The sequence below is a fragment of the Mixophyes fleayi genome, chromosome 1 (genome assembly GCF_038048845.1).
Source record: "Mixophyes fleayi isolate aMixFle1 chromosome 1, aMixFle1.hap1, whole genome shotgun sequence".
NCBI lineage: Eukaryota > Metazoa > Chordata > Amphibia > Anura > Limnodynastidae > Mixophyes > Mixophyes fleayi.
In genome coordinates, this window is record NC_134402.1 from 295,999,797 (window position 1) to 296,020,978 (window position 21,182).

Genomic DNA, 21,182 nt, shown 5'->3' on the forward strand with positions numbered 1-21,182 from the left:
AAACTGAAGGGAAAATGTCCCAAGAACAAGCAGGAACTGAAGACATTTGCAGTAGAGGCCTGGCAGAGCATCAGCAGGGATGAAACCCAGCGTCTGGATGTCTATGCGTTCCAGACTTCAGGCTGTAATTGACTGCAAAGTATTAAAAAGTGAAAGATTGATGTAGGATTGTTTCGTTTGTCCCATTACTTTTGGTCCCTTAAAAAGTGGGAGGCGCATATAGAAACAGTTGTACTTCCTACACTGTTCACCTGATTTGGATGTAAATACCCTCAAATTAAAGCTGAAAGTCTGCAGTTAAAGCATATCTTGTTTGTTTAATTTCAAATCCATTGTGGTGGTGTATAGAGTCCAAAATATGAGAATTGTGTCTATGTCCCAATATTTATGGACTTGACTGTATATATTAGCTGGGAATGTTTCTACTTTCCAGTCTCTACTTAAGGTTAGGAGACTAACCCATTGTAATGACTGTCATGAAGGATGGAAGAAATACTTTATAAATTAAATCTTACCGAATTTCCATCAGCAAGTACCCAAAGTCGACATAACCAATTCAAAATCATTCCTTTTGCGTAAAATAAATAAATCTATAAAAAAAAACCCACAACAAAAAAACAAAACATTTTGACCAGGAGCAGGGAGAAATTAAAATGGACTAATCATAAGTGGCTATTTAGTGAAAATAAATAAAATAAACATGAGTGGATTCAAGGGCCAGCAGCCACCTATGCTCCCACAGTTCTAGTATCTGGAAGGGAGGTTTTATAATTTTTTTTCTCCTACGAGTTCAAGGTCTCTGTTTTTTGTAAAATACAATACAGACGTCCCTTAAAGTGACTTTTCCACCACTCCATCTGATGCTCATCATGTATACAGTACATGTAGAATGGTCTAAAAGCCAATGTCACAAGAATTATAATGGCACAGATCTAGATAGCAATGTTAATTTATGTATGAACATGAAAATGTAGAAACTTAAGCTGCAGCCCATGCAACACAAATAGATTTCCTTCTAAGTAGAAACGGGGTGGGGGGGGGGGGAGGGGGGTTGATGACTATGGATAACAAGGATACTTACCGGACATTACCAAACACACTTATATACATACCATCAATCTGATTATACAAATGTGGATGAAGCCATTGCACATGGTAAATGCAGTACTTTAAAATTACCCTATAGATGTTTCACATGACTATCCCTATTCCATATGTAATTGTAGATTCTGAAATAAATATACAAAATTACATATATGAAGGAAGCACAAAGATTTAATCAGTTTATCATTTCCCAGACAGGTTTTAAATGGTATTTCAGCCAAATGAATAGATATAAAAACACAAGAATATCAGAGAGTGATGGAATTACAATGCTTAAAAGAAAACAGATGGGGGTGTGTGACTTGTTTCCAATACGAATACACACTTGGGATACAATGTAACCAACTGTTAAGGCCACTGGTGATTGCATTTAAAACAAACTTCGCTGCACAGTAAGATGAAATTGTGCACTCCATAAGCTAAAGATGTGCATCTCCTGACACTGCAGGAGATGACTGGTTCTAAATATTTTGAACTAATCTGGCAGAGCTACTCTGACGCCCTATTGCTAAGAAACAGTTGTATAGGTGTGCATAAATGTATACATACATATCTTTGTACAATAGTAGCAATTTTTCTTGGGAAACTCATTATAAAAATTTTAACTTTTTTTCTAAAAACAGAACATAGGGCAAGTTGAGTTATGATTCTACTTACAAATTTAAGCTGGAAACAAATGAGATGACTGTTTAAAACAGAAGAAAAAACCAAGCTGACATTTGTGAAAGACTGCCAGTAAGATTTGGGTAATCATTCTCAAAATTTGAAAATAGGCTAGCGTTAACATGGTGCATCTGTCATCTCAAATACTTTAAGAGAGGTGCCCAAAGTCCTCAAGAGCTACCAACAGTTCATGTTTTCAGGATTTGTCTGTATAAAGCAAGTGGATACTAACCTAGCCAAATTAACTGACCTGTGCATGATTAAATAAATACTGACAACATGGAGTTAATTTGGCTAGGTTAGTACCCACCTGTTTTATACAGACAGAAATCCTGAAACCATGACCCGTTGGTAGCTCTTGAGAACTGGGTTTGGACACCTGATTTAAGACATGTCCATACATCACAGCTATAGGATTACTAGGCAGCCATGTTTAATTTCCTGTCTATGTAATGTATGGAATACTGCAGCATGGAATATTTGCACAGAACAGTTCATAGATAAATCATGAAAGTTTGCCGAATTAAAGAAAAAAAAACCCTTTGTGATTTTTTTTTCCCTTTAAAAGGTTTTCTCCATTTTATTTTGCCCTAAGCTACACACTGGTTTCTTTTGTCACATGTCATGGACCAAAAAAATGGACCTCCCCCAAAAATAAACATTTAGCAGCAAAATTCAGGAACAACTCATTTAGAGTCACACTTCATGCACATAAACCCAGAGCTGTTTTGCAGACTATAGAGAAATGATACATACATGAGAAATAATCACAGAGGAGGGGGAGGATTAGCAACAAATTACATCCAATGAGATATTTACATAAAAAAGGTACTCAATTGAGATATCCACAGATAATGCTAATAAAATCATGTTGTAAATACAGCAGCTGTCCACAAATTGCTTAAACTTTAAACAATTTTACACAAGGATTCCTGACAAATCAATAAATATAATTTACCTTTCAAAAATATTTCATTTCTGTAAAAAGAAAAACAAGGAATCGCCATTACATGGTGCACAAATCAGAGAATGCTGAAGCTTTGCTGCAATTAAAATGGTGTAGTTGGTACAGGGCATCAAATTCAAAACCTTGTTTTTAATAACTGTCCAACTTTTTCCTTGTACACAAATACATGTTTCTGTGGCAGTCAGTTAAAATGTCCAAATAAAAATAAATTAAGAACAGGTACCCATGGTAAGAGTTGTACATTAAAACACAATGCTTCTAAATTTTAAATCGCCATTTCATATTGAAATTTAAAAAAAAAAAGTTCCCAAATATTAATCATGTCCATATCATTTCATTGCTGCTCTTCCGTGAACATAGATTTTGCTTAACGTAAACTTCATTTGAAAACAAAGTAGAGAGGCATATACATGGACGGCCTAAGGCTCATTTTCTGGCAGTGTGCTTCCGCTCTTAAGATTCCTGCTGTGCCTTCTTCTGTGAGGCTTTTCCCTGAGACATGTATTTACTGGAAAGGCTGCCTGAGGAATAACAGAAAAAGAATATGGTTTGTTATTATCTGCAATTATGTTGTTAGCGCTGAACTAAACTGTGGGCTAAAAACCATTCTCAGAATAAGTTCTGAGAAAAGCAGTACCTCACAATGAGTAAAAATCTGCAGGAACAAATTATTCTTCCACTGAATAGGGTTAGATAAATAATTTATCTAGCGGAAGCTGTTCTGTCAGACAGTCTGTCAGTGTCTAATTTACCTGACTGAGGACTAAAAGACATCTTCTGTTTCTTTTTTTCATCTTGTAATGGTATCGCCTGAAATACATTGGCACACAAGTGAACACATTTTACATAGAACCAGGGCCTAAAAACAGGATTTTTATTCAGTATTTGACTGAACGGAGAGCACAGTGTTGGTAGTGTTGATTGGAGATTATAATCCTATCAACCACCTGCATCAAGTTCGTCTGCATCCAAGCTTCCACACTCCGATTTGAAGTAATGACATTATTGAAATTGGAGAATATAAATTTCCACATGATTGTATGGGTGTAACAATTCACTTAAATAAGTGTATATTTCATTCTAAGTGTTTTGTTAGATGCACACACTTGGGATTTAGCCACTTTACAAGAATAGACTAGAATTGTGAGACAAGTTTTGGAGAGGAAGCAAAATAAAGGAAGTTTCAAGCACACCATCAAATCTAAATGAAAGACATACATTAAATTTTGTAATGAAGGCAATTGTCATTAAGACCGCTCATGCAAATTATTATTTTTTTAAACTGCCATAAGTGAGATGAGTGCCTTTTGCCACCTCAAGCATAACTAGGCACACCTTTTAAAGAATGAGTAGCATGTGTAAACAGGCCCATCAAGACCACTTTTACGAATACGAGGTTACGAATATTATTATTATTATTAATTTTTATTTATAAAGCGCCACTCAGTGTCCGTAGCGACGTACAGGGACAAACAAGTACAATACAAGGTGGGACAGCACGGTACAGTAAACAATAAGCACAGTAACTCAGTAAGCTCAAAGCGCAGCTAGAGAGAGGGGGGAGGGAAGACTAGCAGGCGCCGGAGCCCAAGAGGGAGGGCGCGGATGACGGGGAGACCCCCAGAGGGGTGTGGGGAAAGGTAGCTGGAGAGCAGAGTTAAAGGTGTAGGAAACAGGAGGAGAGAAGGCCCTGCTCAAGGGAGCGTACAATCTAAGGGGCGGGGTAGACAGACAGACACAGGGGCGAGAGGGAGAGAAGGGGGAACGGAGGCAGATTCAGGGGAGGGGAGAGGCAGAAAAAGGTAGGAAGTTAAGTGGGAGACTGGAAGGCTTGGAGAAAGGTGGGTTTTTAGAGCCTGTTTGAACCTGGACAGAGTAGGGGGATGTTCTGATGGAGGGAGGGAGCTTGTTCCAGTGGAGGGGGGCAGCGCGGGAGAAGTCTTGGATTCGCGCGTGGGAGGAGGTAATCAGAGGGGAGGAGAGGCGGCGGTCATTGGCAGATCAGAGAGGGGGGGATGGAGCGTGAATAGAGATGAGGTTGGAGATGTAGGGAGCAGTGGAGTTGGCGAGGGCCTTGTATGTGAGAGGAGCTTGAACAGGATTCTGTAGGGTAAGGGGAGCCAGTGAAGGGCTTGGTAGAGAGGGGAGACAGAAGTGGAGCGGCGAGAAAGGAAGATAAGCCTAGCGGCTGCGTTTAGAACAGAACGAAGGGGAGCGAGATGAGAGTGGGGGAGGCCAGTGAGGAGAAGGTTGCAGTAGTCCAAGCGGGAGATGATCAGAGAGTGAATAAGACATTTGGTGGCATCTTGGAAGAGTAAGGGCCGGATGCGTGCGATGTTACGCAGCTGGAAGCAGCAGGATTTAGCGAGAGAGAGAATGTGAGGGGCAAAGGAGAGAGAGGAGTCGAGGATGACACAGAGGCAGCGAAGTTGGGGGACAGGGGAGATAGAGGTGTTGTCGACAGTGATAGAGAGGTCAGAAGGGGAGGAAAGACAATGAGTTCGGTTTTGGCGAGGTTGAGTTTGAGGAATCGAGAGGACATCCAAGAGGAGATGGCAGAGAGGCAGGCGGACACCCTAGAGAGGAGGGAGGGAGAGAGATCAGGAGGAGATATAGTTGAGTGTCGTCAGCATAAAAGGTGGTACTTGAGGCCGTAGGAGCTGAGGAGTTCACCCAGGGAAGAGGTGTATAGAGAGAAGAGTAAGGGTCCAAGAACAGAGCCCTGTGGGACCCTGACTGAAAGGGTAGAATACATTAAATAGCAGCATCCCATAGCAGTTCCTTCCATACTTCCCACTGGCTCCTCTGTAACAAATTGAAGGAGCTCAGGGAGACAAGTAATTGCTGAAAAAAAATTGGAGTAGGGACAGGAAGAGTAAGCATTCTGTAAAAGGAGTGTGAGGGAAGGATTGCAAGTTGAGGAACATCCAATGTTACAATGAACAGCAGAGGTCCTTGAGTAAAATATATATTTATTTACATACACACAGATTACATGCCATTTTGAGTGTTCTCTGTTAACGGTTTAGCACAGATCAATCAACGTCTTAAAAATGTTTGAACTACGAAAGTGGGAAGATGTTATGATCCGTTTAATAATTTACCTGGATAAATCTTGCATGCTGTTTCTGAGGACTGCATGCAGATGGAGATCCAGACAATACATCAGATTTGGGACTACCTATTAAAAATAGACATGTCAGATTTCAGTACCTCTATTTCTATACACTTCTAATTTGGCTAATTACTTATGTGTGCTCTTGTTTTTAGGCTTTTTATACTGTCAGTAATCTATGATGTAGTCTTCAGAGCAGGTATACTGAGAAGGGTGCCTTTTTTCCTTAAAGAGTTAAACATAGATTTAGTTTTCAGAGGCACCATTTTCTATAATAAACCACTGCCCCAAACAGCAATTTGACACACCTGTTGCCCCTTTGTACTGAGGACACTCTTTCTTGATGTGACCTTCTCTGCCACAAATAAAACAGCGCTTCTCCCTCAGCTCGCGATCATCTTGTCTCTTCCACCTTTCAGCGGAAAGTCTGGGTGTCCTCTCTCTGCAGGCATCATGAGGGCCTCTGGCTCCCTGACGGGGCTTTTTCGGAGTGGTGTACATATGTTTTCTCTCTATACCAGAGCCATCTCCCTCAGTGCTCCTATTTACTTCCCTATCCTCAGTTTTTCTTGGTTGTCGTTTTTCTGGATATCTTTGGTTTACAGCATGTTCATGGTTTCGCCTTCTGACTCTTAAAATAAATAAATATATAAATAAAAAACAACGTTAGAATCATGTCAATACTGATGTAGCTAGCAATGTACTGGAACGTATAGAAGGTGAGAGGTTGGATAGTGACTAAGTTTAATGCAAATCCTAGCAGTACAGATCAAGAGAAAGTCAAAAGCAAAATCCGTAGCAAGGCAGCTGTCAATTTAACAGTTTAAGAGAGGATCTGATCTGTATATGAGTTATAGCAACAAATAGCACTAGAAAAGGCATCCAAACCACTTTTTAAATCAACTTTTATAATGAGTCTTCACCACACCCTTGGCAGGCAATTCCAAAGCTATAATGGCTTATCTTTCTTCCAATCACACAGAAAGTAGTATTTACATTAGACATAAAAACGGGAATGGAATGTTTATTAATAGATTTGTACATATTAATTTAAAGTTGCCTGCTGGGACTACAAGAACGATTATCTTTGATGGACCGATAACTGTACACCATATTCAATAAGCAGTTTAGCCAGAAACTTACACATTAGGCAATGTTCCGTTACTCCTTAAATTATACAATCTAAAAAAAACCATAAACAAACCCACTCCAAAAAAAAAAGAGAGTATTTCTATACTATAATTTCTAACAACTCTGTTCACCAGTTTTTAAATTCATCTCCCCAGCAATATTTCAACTATGCATTTTTCCTACAGTGTAGCACTGAGTAATAATTATGTAAGCAATATTAAAACAAACTCCATAGTTGATGCTTGGCATACTACAGCAAACCATGGCTTACTTTCTCCTCATAGGACAGTCTTTCATAAAGTGTCCAATTTTGCCACAAATTCGACAGCATCTGTCATTTGGAGCAACTTCACCTTCAGTCAAAACATCTGGGTCAAAAAAATATTCCTAGAAAACATGGGAGGAAAAGTTCAGTAACCGTTTATTCATGGTGGTCAAGTACATTACTTTGTTTCATTGTTGCTGGTCTAACTATTGTTAGTCATCCCACAAATGTTTTGTTTCTAGTTTTTGTGACATGCTTGTATTTACCTAAATAAAAAGCAGAGCAGTGCTATGACTTTGTATGTTACTGCACACCATTTTTTTCAAATGATATGACGGAATCTGGCTATTCAATTTAAGTGATAAATGCAGTAAAATGTGGGAGCAGAACATGGCTTGCTTATGTTTTTTCATAACCCATGCATATATGTAAAGCTTATATGGGTACAAGACAAATTGGAAAGAAAAACAAGAATCTCAATGACCAATCAAGGGGAATGATGCATATGACATTGTAACATTCCAAATGGGAGAGGGGCAGATCTGAAGCAGCTGATATTACTGGGTACTTTGCCTCACAGCACCAACAAGGTTGTTGGCAAATATCTGACTTACAGATTTGGACTCTATCAGACTTCAAAACCCCATAGACCATTTGCCCAGGTTCATCAGAAATCAGTGACTGGGGCTTCTGCCTGGCAGAGCACCTCTGTACCAGGAGGAACCAAGAAGAATGGAAATTGCTGTAGCAGCTCACATCCTAGCAATATTAGGTCATGCGCAGACAAGGAGACCACAAAGAGACCTGGTCCCACAAGTGATGCATTTGAAGACATAACTTTCTGCATCGTAACTGGGAAGGGCGATATGTTCTGGCATCAATGTCAATGACCCTAGACCAAATATTTCAGAACTCACCAGACTAATGAGAGGACAACCACAAGTCTAGGGACTCTCATAGGTTGCAAGATGGGATAAAATAGCAGTGAATAGTATCTACTGATGAAGAAAGGACATTTGTCTAGCTTTGTACAAGGTATTTCAAACACTAGGGTAGTCAAGATCTTCGACCATGCCCAAGTTAAAAAAGTGCAATACTGCTAGAGCTTTGACACACTCCAAGTAGTTTCAAACACCAGTCACAGCAAAATCTACTGCTGTGGGAATGTGACTGTGTTGTCTGAGGATCCAAACACAATTTATCTTAGCGTCCTTAGCAATACGTAGGCATTAACCTTGATTCCATGAGTCATCCATATAAAAGAGAAGACATATTTCCTACATGGGTGACCTCCATAAGAACTAAGCAGACATTTGAAGGCCACAGTCAAGGGAAAGTGCTAAAAGGGAAGAGCCACAAGTGAATATGGCCTATGAGGTTGACAAACTGAATGAAACACGTGGTGGTGGGAAGATCAGGACATTAAGATTTGCATCTGATGTGAAGCGAGGATTAGAACTTCCTTCTGTGACCATGAATATACAGAGGTGCCTTTAAGTCCTGTAGTGTTTTCTATACTCTATATATGCGGACAAGTGCTGTCCTTTGAGCTGAAATCAGTGGGCTAACTTCCTTCAAAGAGAGCAGGAGAGAGTTTCTTCCCTGCTAGCTACTTCCCTAAAACAAAGATACTATAATGGAGTGGCCTTGGACAACACCTGTAAAATATTATTTGACTTATAAGGCACCACAAAGGGTCTGCAACGCCGTACATTACATATACAGAAAACAGAGAACCAAGACACAACATGAAACAAAAATATATACAAACACGTGACAGGGTAAAGCAAATCAGATTATTTCTGGGACAGATAGTGAAAGGGATGGTAGACCTCTTCATCCAAACAGTAAACAGAAGAACAGCTAAAATTCAGACTGAATTCAGAGGGAGGAGGAGCAATGCTGCTGCAGGAACAGATAAAGTGTATGGCATAAGAAGAAAACATTTTACATGTTCATCTTAGTGGCAAGGTCCATAACCGATTGGGTCAGTGTCTTCTCTCGCTTATTTATGTAGCAGGCCTCATCCCTCCATGTCACCCAAAACAGGGAAGCCACAATTCACACACAGCAACTATAAAATTTAAAACAAACGCTAACAGCAGAATGAAATCTCAATAGGAATTACCTGAAAATTTGCCTCATGTAATTAAATCAACAACATCAAACATTAAAAATGTCCACTGGCTTCAGAAAAGGATATCTTCGAAAGACAAAAACTGACTGGGTGTACTGCAACAGGGCAGCCATCAGATCGAAGACCCCAGCAAGTCAAAAGTTGGCTAGGCAGTTCGAATCCAACAAAATAGTTCCACCATCAGGATCTATCAAAGGAAATCCAAATTGTCCTTACTAGGATTGTAAATGGCAGATAGGGCTGAGTTGTTCCCTTCTGCCCAACGCACTATATTTGTACCAAGTCAACTGTGCTTCTGATTGCTGCTGATGATTTATCTAGTATAGTAATATAAATGGACTGAATTTTCTACATTGTGTCAAGAGCCAGAAGGACTACCCCAATTCCAGAATACTGAAGGGCAAGCAAACCTCTTAAAATCTCAGGTTAAAGGAACTGTTGAACCCTTAATTCCCTCATCCCTAAAATACTTAAGGCTAGAATTCATGATTACTACTTTAAATAGTGTGATCATCAGCTTTTCCTGCAGAAAAATTACTGTTAAGTCTCTCTGAACACAAGTTGGGGGATACTGCTCACCTTGGGGATGTTCCAAAACTGCCCATATGGATGGGAATGCTCAGAACGAGCGGCACGCAAAACTTTACAGCCAAAATTTGCGTCTTTTGAAGCAAAGACGTCAAAATGATAAATCCCGGTGAATGTATGAACAGAAGACCAAATAGTTGCCCTACACAACCGCTCAGCCGAAGCCCATGCAGTGCCACCCAAGAGGCACTAACCGACCTCGTGCAATGAGCCGTCAAACCTTCAGGAACTGGGGAGCCCTCCGAAATGTACGCCTGCCGGATAGTAGCGGTGATCCATCTAGCCACCGTCTGCTTTGAGGCCGGCCAGCAACGCTTGCGATCGTCATACAGGACTAGAAGGCTATCAGTCTTCTGAACCTAAGCTGTACGGTGCACATAAATCCTCAAAGCTCTGACCACATCTAAAAGAGACCGAGACCTAACCAGGCGCCAGCAAATCCTGAGAAAGAACAATATCCTGATTTATGTGAAACCTTGAGACCACCTTTGGTTGAAACGAAGGCTTAATTCCAAGCACTGCAGGATCGTCATGGAAAATCAGAAGAGTAGCCCTGTCATGTCAGACCAACTCCGAAAACAGTCTGGTGGAAGCAATGGCAAATAAATCGTCACTTTCCACGAGAGACATTTTAAAGAAACAGACTCCAAAAGGGCGACTTTTGAAGTGCCGAAAGGACCAAGTTTAGGTTCCACGAAGCCACTGGTGGAACAAAAGGCGATTGTACATGAAGTACACCCTGTAGAAATGTCTGCACCTCAGTTTCTGAAAACACCAATGCCGCCACTACCTGGACCTTAAGGGACGACGACCTCAATCCTTTGATCAGACCATCTTGCAGAAAAGTCAACACCCTGGCTAAACGAAAAAAAGAATTAGTAGGCACTTTGATCTTCTCACACCAACATATATATGCTTTCCAAATGCGGTGATAAATGGTGGATGACAACTGTTTTCTCGCCTCGATCATGTTTAATCACCGACTCTGTTCTCAGAAAGGATTTCGAAGGATTCAACCTCCAAGCAGTCAGAGCCGATCGACCTAGGTCCTGACGAAAGAATGGACCTTGACTGAGAAGATCCATCCTGAGAGGCAGACGCCAAGGACGATCCACTGTCATGTCTAGAAGATTGAGTACCACGCACTTCTCGGCCAATCTGGTGCCAGTAAAATCACTGGAACCCTTTCGCCTCTCACTTTCTGCAGCATCGGAAATGGAGGGTAAAAGGTACACCAACTTCAAGTTCAAGTGTACAGTCATAGCGTCTACTAAGAACGCCAGAGGGTCTCTTGACCTGGCACAAAACCTTTCAACCTTGCAGTTGTGCCGCGAGGCCATCATGTCCATTTCTGCCCAACCCCACTGGAGGACTATTTGAGAAAACACCTCCGGATGGAGCGACCATTCTCCTGGGTGAAGGGCATGCAGACTTTAGTCGGCCTACCAGTTGCCCACCCCTGAAATGAACACTGTTGGAATTGCAAGAACTTCTGTTCTGCCCATTTCATGATCTTTGATACTGCCATCGCGGCAAGAGAACTCCTTTTTCCGCCTTAATGAATTATGCAAGCTATCGCCGTAGCATTGTCCGACTGTATTTGGATAAGCCAACGTGCCAGGAAGGACTGTGCCTGAACTAGAGCATTGAATACTGTCCGTAGTTCCAGAACATTTATGGGCAAGCATGCTTCCTCCGGTGTCTAAGTCCCGTGCAATCTGGCTGGCATCTGTAGTTACCTCGGTCCAGTCCCACACTGAGAAAGGATGCCCCTGTGTTAGAATGTCCCGCCTCAGCCACAACAAAAGAGAAAGACGTGTTTTCCGTGACAACCGAAAGACCTGCCCCTTTTAAGCAGGGATTCGACCTTGACCACTTTGCTCGTTTCCATTCGTGCAAGTTCTAGCAGGAGATTCTGGCAAACTGCAGAGCCTCGAACGAGGAAGCCATGCGACCCAGTAGCTTCATACACTGAAGTACTGAGACGCTATTTAGAGATAAAAGATCTTTCACGTGACGCCAGATCTTCCGCACTTTCAATTGAGAAAAACCCTCTGACAATTTGTGACGAACAATCCAGTAAACACCATATGTTGGATTGGTATCCAACTGGATTTTTTGTAGTTGATCATCCATTCATGTTCCTGCAGAATGTCCCTGTTCAGCTGCAGATGTGACTGAAGCTGAGGTACAGACTCTGGCCTTGATCAGCAGGTTGTCTAGGTAAGGTAAAATAGTCACCCTGTAAATGCAGCTGAGCTGCCATTATAGCCATCACCTTTGTGAACACGCGGAGTCCAAACCAAATGGGAGAGCCCTGAACTGAAAATGCTCCAGACCCACCGCAAGAGACTTGATGACCTGTCCATATCGGAATGTGTAGGTAAGCATCCTAGATATCCAAGGATGCCAAGTACTCACCATTCATGGAATTTATCACAGATCTGATGGACTCCATTCGAAAGTTGGGTACCTGTAAGCAGGTGTTGAGGTCCTTCAGGTTTAAAATTGGTCTGAAGTACTGATCCGGTTTTTGCACCAGAAAAAGGAGAGCATAAAATCCTTGACCTCTCCGCCCCAACAGAACTGGAACAATCACCCCGAAATCCTGAAGTGACTGTACTGCCCCCTGCAAAGCTTGTATTTTTTGCTGACAAAAGGTGTAGTCATGAAACACCGTGGAGGTGCCCCCACTAGGTCCAAGATGTATCCCCTGGACACTCTACCTTTCACCCAGGCGTCTATAGTGGACCTGAACCACCGCTCCTGAAAGAGCAGTAGGCGGGCTCCCACCACCGGAGCCCCTGGTGGAGGATGCAGGAAGTCATGCTGCTTGTTTGTCTGCTATCTTAGGGGCAGGGCAAAGTTTTGTTTTGTCAGTTACTGGAAGAGCACTCTTTCCCCCTGTGGTCCGAGTGATGAATTTGTCCAAAGGAGAACCAAACAAAGCCGCTCCGTCATATGGGACAGATTCCAAAGCTCTCTTGGAATCAGCATCCACCTCCCAAGAACTAGCTGCCACTGCTAAGGAAGATATTTTTTGACAACCCCTGACCTGCATCCCCTAAAAACTAAGCAGCATCTTTAATATGCTCTGCCAGAGGAGCCAACTAAGTTCTAGTCACGCCAGACTAAATTCCATCATGAAGGGTAGTGGCCCATTTTTCAATAGCTTTAACGACCCGAGCTGCTGCCATCACCGGGCGCAGGATCACCCCAGACACTAAATAGTACCAATAAAGTGTGAAGCGATTTGAAGTCTGTCTTTAAGCAACGCTGCACTCGGCAATGGAAAAACAGTAGACTTCAAAGTGTGCAATAGGAACATCGATACTGGGATGAGTCTCCTGTGATCTTGCCTCCAAATCTGAAAAGGTGTAGAAAAGTTTGTATAATCTGGGAATCTGAAATTTATTAAAATCAGGCTCAAGTCTGGCCTCGTCCAAAATTTTCAACAGCTGTGCAGAAGGAGGGAAGAAAACCGTTCTTTTCTTTGCCCTTTTAAATATGGAGGTCTGTGATACAGATTGCTCCCCATCCGATATGTTAAGAACCTGTAGCACTGCCGGGATAAGGTCCTCAATGCCCTGTCTATTGGACATATCCTCCTCACCTGAGTACAAATCATCTAGAACATCACCATCTCCCAATTCGATTGGATCCGTGTCCGAATCTACTAACTTCTGGGCAAAAAGGCAGATCCAAGCGTTAGCGTTATGCCATCCACCTGCCATACTCGAATGGAACAATTTTTCAAGGGAATTAGACACTCTAGTTTGGTCAACCCCTGCACAGACTGTTCCACTCATCCAAACAGGCTCCTGGGAGACCCCTGGACCACCTGGAAGCAACTGAGACACCTGTTCCGAAGGAATGGTGTCTGACTGCGTACTCGGAAAAGAGAAAAAGGTATCGGCACCTACTGTCCCCAGGTGTGGGATGTCTCTCCTTAATTCGGCAATAGACGTGTCAGCTCCTTAGCCCAGGCTGGTTCCACGATTTCCGCGGCACCCGCAGACAAGCGCCCACCCAGGTCCTCTGCCTTGCATACTGTGCACAGGCCCTCCCTGGTCTGCCCGTCGACCAGGCAATCTGGACTAACACCTAGTACAGGTGTAGTACACTACAGAGACAGCCTTTCATTTGGCCCCAGTCCCTCTTTCTGACATATTGCAAAACAAAAAGGTAAATGAGACACTGTAGAACTATCTAATAACAAACAGTACAATACATGGCAAACTAACACTATAGAAATACACAATACAGTGTTTCTGCTAAGACTAGAACCAGAAGTGTTCTGTAATGTACCCCCACAGAATGTAGAGCAGATAGAAAACACACAAAACACTGAAAAAGATATAAGAAACAGCAAAGCCATTCTATATATACTGATTCTCAATCCCCAGGGATGCGTCTGCATCTGAGTTTCCTGCAGGCAGGGAGGGAAATGGCATATAAGCTTGCCAGAGCCCTAGAAAAAAAATACAGGCGAGTTTATTACATAACCACGCCCACTGAACGCTTTGTTTTCTGCAAATGTGTGTGTTGCTAATTTTGTGTAGGTCAGCAAACAAACTACACACAATAGACCCTGGTGAGGACTGCGCTCCAGCGACAGCTCCCCACCAGCATAACATGACTCACTGTTTACGCCGCAACTTCACCAAATGCCGGCTGACAGGCTGGGCAGCTGGACCGCAGGCAGTTCCGTCTCCACAGCAGTCACAGGCGACTGGATCATGCTGCCGCGGCTCCCAGGGCGGACCGCATCGCCTCCCTGGAAGTGGCTGGGTCCTGGTGTGACAGGTGAGCAGTGTCTCCCAAAGAGTGTGAAAGACATTGCTTACTTGCTTTAAAGGGAATCTTCTGAGGCTCAAAGATGGAACTGAATGAATATGACTACTTCCACGAAGGGTTCTGATCAGTCATGCAAATGCGAGCCAATAATGGAAGGTCATAGCAGGAGACATTTGACATGATCCAGATCTTTCCAGGAGCTGGTTAGAGGATAGGAGAGTAACAAAATTTCGAGTTACAGAAAAAGCTGAGATAGATCACACTGGTACAGTGTCAGGTAGCACTCAGGAAGATCGATCAAACCATTACTCAAGTTCATTTAAACTTGAGCAGAAAGACTGCTTGCTCCCCCTGGAGGTAGCAACAGGTCATTGAGAAGTCAAGAAAGCAGAAGATTGGGATCCCCTGTCAATAAATAGGAGCTACCATCACAGTGTTAATCAAAGCTTTTTGCAGATTGTAGTTCTCCTATGTTTGCAGCCCTTATTCCACACACGCTGCATCTAAAAACACAACTAGCATATATAAATATGGACAGAAAAAATAAAAAAAATAAAAAAATCGAATAGATAGGCGCACCCACATTGATATTGATATATATATTTTTAATATCAAGTCTTTCCAACAGATCAACATTGTTTGATTTCCCCTTGTATAACTATCCATTCTGAAGTTTACTTACACTTATGGTAATAATGAGCATTCAGAGAGAGCAAATGAAAAAGTTCTCTCTATGTAATATTTCCACAGTACTTGTGTAGCCCAATGCTGATGTTAAATATTTTCTTTGGTTTCGTCCCACACAAAAAAACCCAGAGACAAAACAAAAAAAATTGTTAGGTTAACTGACTTCTGACAAACTTAAGAGAGTGAGAGAATCTAAATTAAAGCTTCAAAGGGGCAGGAATTAATGTGAATGAAAAAAATATTCACTGTAAAGCGCTGTGGAAACGATATAAAGACATGTTTAAGAGGTCTATCAAGGCCAAATAGTCCTCAGGGGCTATGGCTTCGATGATGGACCACAGATTCCATCTTGAAGTGCCCTGTCTTCAAGAAGACATTAAGGTCCTTAATGTCCTTGATGAGCTGGGGAAAATCCAAGTTAGTTTAAAAACAAAAAACCAAGACCCACACAAACAAGAAGCCAATGCAGTGGAACAAAATTTGGCCCAGGAGAGCTTGAAACTTGGGGACTTGAAAAACAAAACCAACCCCCCTTCATCCCAAAAGAAGAACAGATGGATCACAAAGAAAGGGGAAGGATTCTAAGAGTAAGCAGGTATTACTAGCATTTAAAGTTCAAGTACACAGGGATCCTAGTAAGAACCAAACTATACCTTCCTGGAGAGAAGCAGTCTCTCCCTTACCTTACCTAGTTCACAAGTAATTTTTTGGTGGATTCAGAGTCTTCTTGCAGACCAATAATGATAACAGGCCCTATATAAAATAGCTATTACACTCTGTAGATAGAACAGATTTAACCTGTACAAAAAAATCAAGCAAAGGCAAATAGATGAAATGGGCCAAAGAAAATAAGAACCTGCTTCAATCTATACAAAGAAAATAAGACCCTTCCGTATGCACAAGAGGCAGGATGGTAAAGGATAGAATTCACAGACTCCATGCGAAAAGGTCTGGTATGGACAAACTTGTGGAGCCTCTTCAAATCAAGGACCAAGTGAAAAGCTCCGGTTGACTTTGACAAATTAAGTGTCTGGAATAGAAGCCTGTGCCTTCATGACCTGCAAGTACAAAATAATTTGCAGTAGTCTCTTAAAGATTGCAGACTGTTTTGCAAGGCTACCAATTCTGCTCTAGTAGACGGAGCCTTAAACCAGACAAAGAAGTCTCCTCTAGGATACCAATGCAAAGTTGTATTGTGCCCATTTCTTACAAAGTCCAGCAACCACTGATCTGTGATGGATCGAGTTCAATTTTTCTGCATACCCTGCTATGCCGCCCCTAAGTGATGTTAATGGGGACTGATCCTAGAATCAGTAATGGTGACGTCTTCTTATTTGAAATCCCTTCTTTGGGCCTAAACGGACCATCTGGAAGTAGTAGGCATATTTTGCTTGCCATATTGTTTCCCTGCCTCATACCTTTTTACCCCCAATATTACACTTCCTCTGGCTTGTCTTCACTTCAGAGAAGCAAGTTTAACCACTTGCCACAAAGCTGCTGTCTGACAGTGGCCTATTTGACTGGGCATCTGCTCTCTAAGGGCGCAACTGAAGAGTTCTCTGGGCCACACTGCCGAGGTCATTGGACATCATTGCTTTTTCAGCAAGGACAAACATTCTTCACACAGACCCGGACTCTGTGCATACTCTTAATGCTTTTCAACATGTATTGTCTACTAAACACACCTGAATTAAAAAACAAAAAAATCTTGCTCCAAAATCTAAGGCCCCGAGGCCATAACGCCAGATTTCAAACTGTTTCTAGATTAAATCTGAAGCTGCTTAAAACAGCTCTCCATGTTTGGCTGTTTGGGGTCCAACTCTTCTACATTACACTGCCAGCTCAGGTTGTTTTACACAAGGCAGGGAAAGCTTTAGAGCAGAGGTTGTTCAAGTTCAGTCCTCAAGGATTAACAGTTCATGTTTTCAGGATTTCTTTAATCATGCACAGGTAAGTTGGGCCAGTAATTATCCCACCTGTTTCTACACAGACAGAAATCCTGAAAACATGACCTGTTGGTAGCCCTTGGGGACTGAACTTGGGCTCTGAACTGCTCTAAGCAGAGGTGTCCCTTACTGTTCTGGGCTCTATCTAGATGACCCATGATGAGATGTTCATGTGTTAATAGACATCCTAAAAACTGTGCCAAATCAAAGATCCATACAAAAGATCTGCTCCAGGAAGTAGCAGATTCGGTTGTTACCCAACGAATACCAGTCTTCAGCTTACATAATTGGAGAGAAGCTTCAACCAAATACAGAAAATAATGAAAACACTATCTGCCCTATTAATAAAAACAGGAAAATACATAGGGAAGAAAGGATTAGCTGCCTCATATCTAACCCGGGAGGCGTTTTTTTAAACTGTCTACCCAAAAGGAAGCCATTACAAAGTGTAGGTTCTCATGGAGGATTAAAGAGGAAAATATTAAATTGGAGATCAAACAAAAAAAACACAACACAAAGACCAAGACAACCCCAAAGCCACAATTGCAATAGTAAAAACAAAATAATCCAACCCCCCCACCATAAATATATTCACACATACATACACAGTATATACAAAGTATAAAAGATGCCTTAAACTCAAGTTTAATTACCATTTTAGATGGATATTCTTTAGGGATTCCTTTTACTGGGTTACCAAACACACGTCTTCCATTAATAAAAGCTTTCATTATAAAATTTGTCACTATGAAGAGGGAAAAATATAAAATATATATATAAAAATATATATTTTTTTACAACACATTTGTAGTACATTACGCAAACATTTTGAAAACTTACTCTTCCTAGATAACCCAGCTCCAAGGTTGTGGTTCAAGTCAAAAGGATCTAAATTTAGGAAGAGAATAGATAAAACCAAGAAAGTATAAATTAGTAAGGCTCTAGAACACCTTATTTTTAAACATTGGCATTTATGACATTTAATATTAAACATGATTGTATTTCAAGTTATTAGTATTAAAAAGGTATCAGGATTATTGATCTAAAGGACGACATTAGGGGATATATTTAGGGATCAATGCTGACGCTTTAGGAAACATCTTCGCATTTTTCTTTTTAAAAAAGGAGCCAAAAAAGGTGTATAATTTACTAGAGTTCTGAAATCATTGGACATGCAAATTGAAATAAAATAAAGTTGTGTAACGTGCATAATTCTAAGCCACATGAAACAAATGTTGGCCGGCTATTGTATCTACTGAGACTGCATGTACCTTCGATAACAATATACTTTGATGTCCATTGTTTTTTAAAAGTGGTCAGCAAGCTTTTCCTTCTGATAGAGATGACATGTTCTTTAAAATCAAAATCTTCTGTATAAAAACGAAGAAGGCCCAGCCATAGTTCACCAACAGATTCCTTGTTTTTGCCATAATCTGGCCAATACTTTTCCTTAAAAAAAAAATAAAAATACAAAAACGTATTAAAAGAGGTCCAATTTAATTTGATGTTAATTTACATTAAAAAAAATGCAATATTCTTGTCTATTACAGTGTTTGTATTAAAAGTTACTCACAAGACTAATATAAAAGCAATCTATTTTGCTTTTTTAGATTTAAAGAGAAAAAAACCCACCCCTGAATAAACCCACTCTCTTTTTCATATAGTCTGGGGGACATTGCTTACCATGGGGTTGTGGAGAGGAGCTCGGGAAGTTGGCACCTAGCTAGTTAACTTTAGCACTGCTGACAGAACCCTCCCCTCTACAATCCCCCCGCCTCTTCCTCCTCAGTTTTTTTTAGGTGCCCATGGAGTTGGGCAGTGTTTTAGCTTACTGCATATTTGTTTTTTAAAATTTTACTTTATTTTATTTATTTCTTACTTTTACAGGTGGCAGAGCTGGAGTGTGTTCTATTATAAAGAACACACTCACAGCACAGCAGCGCAGGCACTACCCTGTCAAATGAGAGCCAGCGGCTCTCACTGACAGGGAGAGAAGAATAGGGTGCCTGGATTGTGAGTGACAAGCGGTCTCCGGATCGCTGTCACTCATGGAGCCTCCCCGATAACCGGCGCTGCCACTGCAGGCATAGAGCGCCGGTTATCGGAGATTACAGATGCCGGCGGCCATTTTGGATCCACGGAGGACAGAGGAGAAACAATGAAGGCGGCCATATCAAGATCCCCCCTCATACATAGGAGGGGGCATCGGGTACAAACCGCTGCAGAGACCTCCACTCTCGAGGTCTCAACTACTCTGTCACATATCTATTTTTATTTTTTACCTATCATGAGGAAAAGAGACGGCATATTAAAGAGGGGGGAGCTAAAACATATAGAGCTCCCTCGCTCTCCTGAGAGAAGTGGACTAGCCCGGTCTGGCGCCAAGCAGAAGCCCGGGAAAAGGACACAGACCAGACGGAGCAGGCACCAGAACACTGCTGATGAACTTCTCCCCTGTTTGGCCTTTGGGCTAAGTATCTGACTCTTTTATATACACAATTTTATTGATTTTTGCTGAATACAGAGTGGGCTAGTAGAGGTTATATTGTAGTTCTTCTACCTGCCAGGATATTACATTGTGTTTTAATGTAGTACAAGTACAACTTTTATACAAGATTAGTTGATTACTTGTTTCTCACTCTTCTCTCTACAGTGTCTCTCTCCTCCTCTATAACAGCTAAATTTTCAATTTAAGTCTGTGTTTGGTGTGCCTTCCTTTATAAAATGACAAAGGAAAGGGCCCTATAGCAAAATATTTCACATGCTCATAATGTAATGTTAAACTACCTTGTGGGCAGAAAGACCCGTTGGCCATCTGCTCTGTTTGCGAAGCAGGGGTCCCCTCTGCGCAAACCCAGCATATTACAGCCCCACTGACGGCGGAACCGGCCTGGGTGGCCTCCCTGACAGTCGGTTTCCTCCTTAGCACAGACGGTTTTACAATCAAATCAGTTGCCATCTAGTGTGGCAGCCTCCGTGGTTAATAATGCTAATTCTACTGTGGGCCTCCCGGCTACCTCAGGTTCTATGGGAACGTCTATTCCAGGACCTTCCTCAGGGATTACGGACCAGGCCTGTTACCACAGAACCAGCATGGTCCGCGGCATTTATTAAGGGTTTGGATAAACTAAACCAGTTACTTGAATCCCAAACATCCGGCCTGCTAAAAGGAAGTGGCCTAGATCCTCCAATACCCTTATGGTCTTTTCAGACTCTGAGGGGTTTTCAGAAGAGGGGGAAATAAATTCTGACCCTGACCAGGTTCAACCTTTGGAACAGGAAGAAAACACTAAAAGCCAATTTATTGAGGATTTGGTTTTAGCGGCAAGAGAGGCATTGGACCTCCCAGAACCGGAGGATCCTACTCCTAGAGACAGAAGTCTCTTTAAGAAGGCCAAAAGGAAGACTATCCGTTTTCCACCTTCTGTAGAACTTAAAGATATTGCAGAGGGAGCCTGGAAACAGCCTGATAGAAGGTTCTCTGTTCCCAGAAGGTTCTCTTCCATGTATCCATTGCAGGAGGAAGATGTGGCTCGCTGGGACAGTATTCCAAAAGTGGATATTCCAATAGCCCGTTTGGCAAAACATACTTTATTACCAGCCCCAGGTTCAGCAACTCTGCAGGATCCCAATGATTGCAGAGTGGAATCCCAGCTGAAATCTATATTTGCGGCTGCGGGTTCTTCATTTAGACCCACATTTGCTTCAGCTTGGGTTGCTAGAGCCATGAAAGCATGGGCAGACCAACTAGCAGAGGCCTTACAGGACTGAGTAACTTCCAC

General features: G+C 41.8%; 1 protein-coding gene across 2 annotated transcripts in view; it reads right to left on the reverse strand.

Moving 5' to 3' along the window:
• Nucleotides 1-1,257: 1,257 nt before the first annotated feature.
• The window catches only part of TUT7 (terminal uridylyl transferase 7), a 96,578-nt gene continuing 76,653 nt past the window's right edge, over nucleotides 1,258-21,182 (reverse strand). For both annotated transcript variants that reach the window (XM_075211072.1, XM_075211073.1), the window contains exons 22-29: nucleotides 18,672-18,849; nucleotides 18,241-18,288; nucleotides 18,054-18,145; nucleotides 7,252-7,367; nucleotides 6,158-6,480; nucleotides 5,839-5,915; nucleotides 3,487-3,544; nucleotides 1,258-3,255 (exon numbers count right to left, since the gene is read on the reverse strand). In XM_075211072.1, the coding sequence (XP_075067173.1) occupies nucleotides 3,188-3,255; nucleotides 3,487-3,544; nucleotides 5,839-5,915; nucleotides 6,158-6,480; nucleotides 7,252-7,367; nucleotides 18,054-18,145; nucleotides 18,241-18,288; nucleotides 18,672-18,849 (960 nt within the window). In that variant the 3' untranslated portion in view covers nucleotides 1,258-3,187. The remainder of the gene's footprint in view (nucleotides 3,256-3,486; nucleotides 3,545-5,838; nucleotides 5,916-6,157; nucleotides 6,481-7,251; nucleotides 7,368-18,053; nucleotides 18,146-18,240; nucleotides 18,289-18,671; nucleotides 18,850-21,182) is intronic.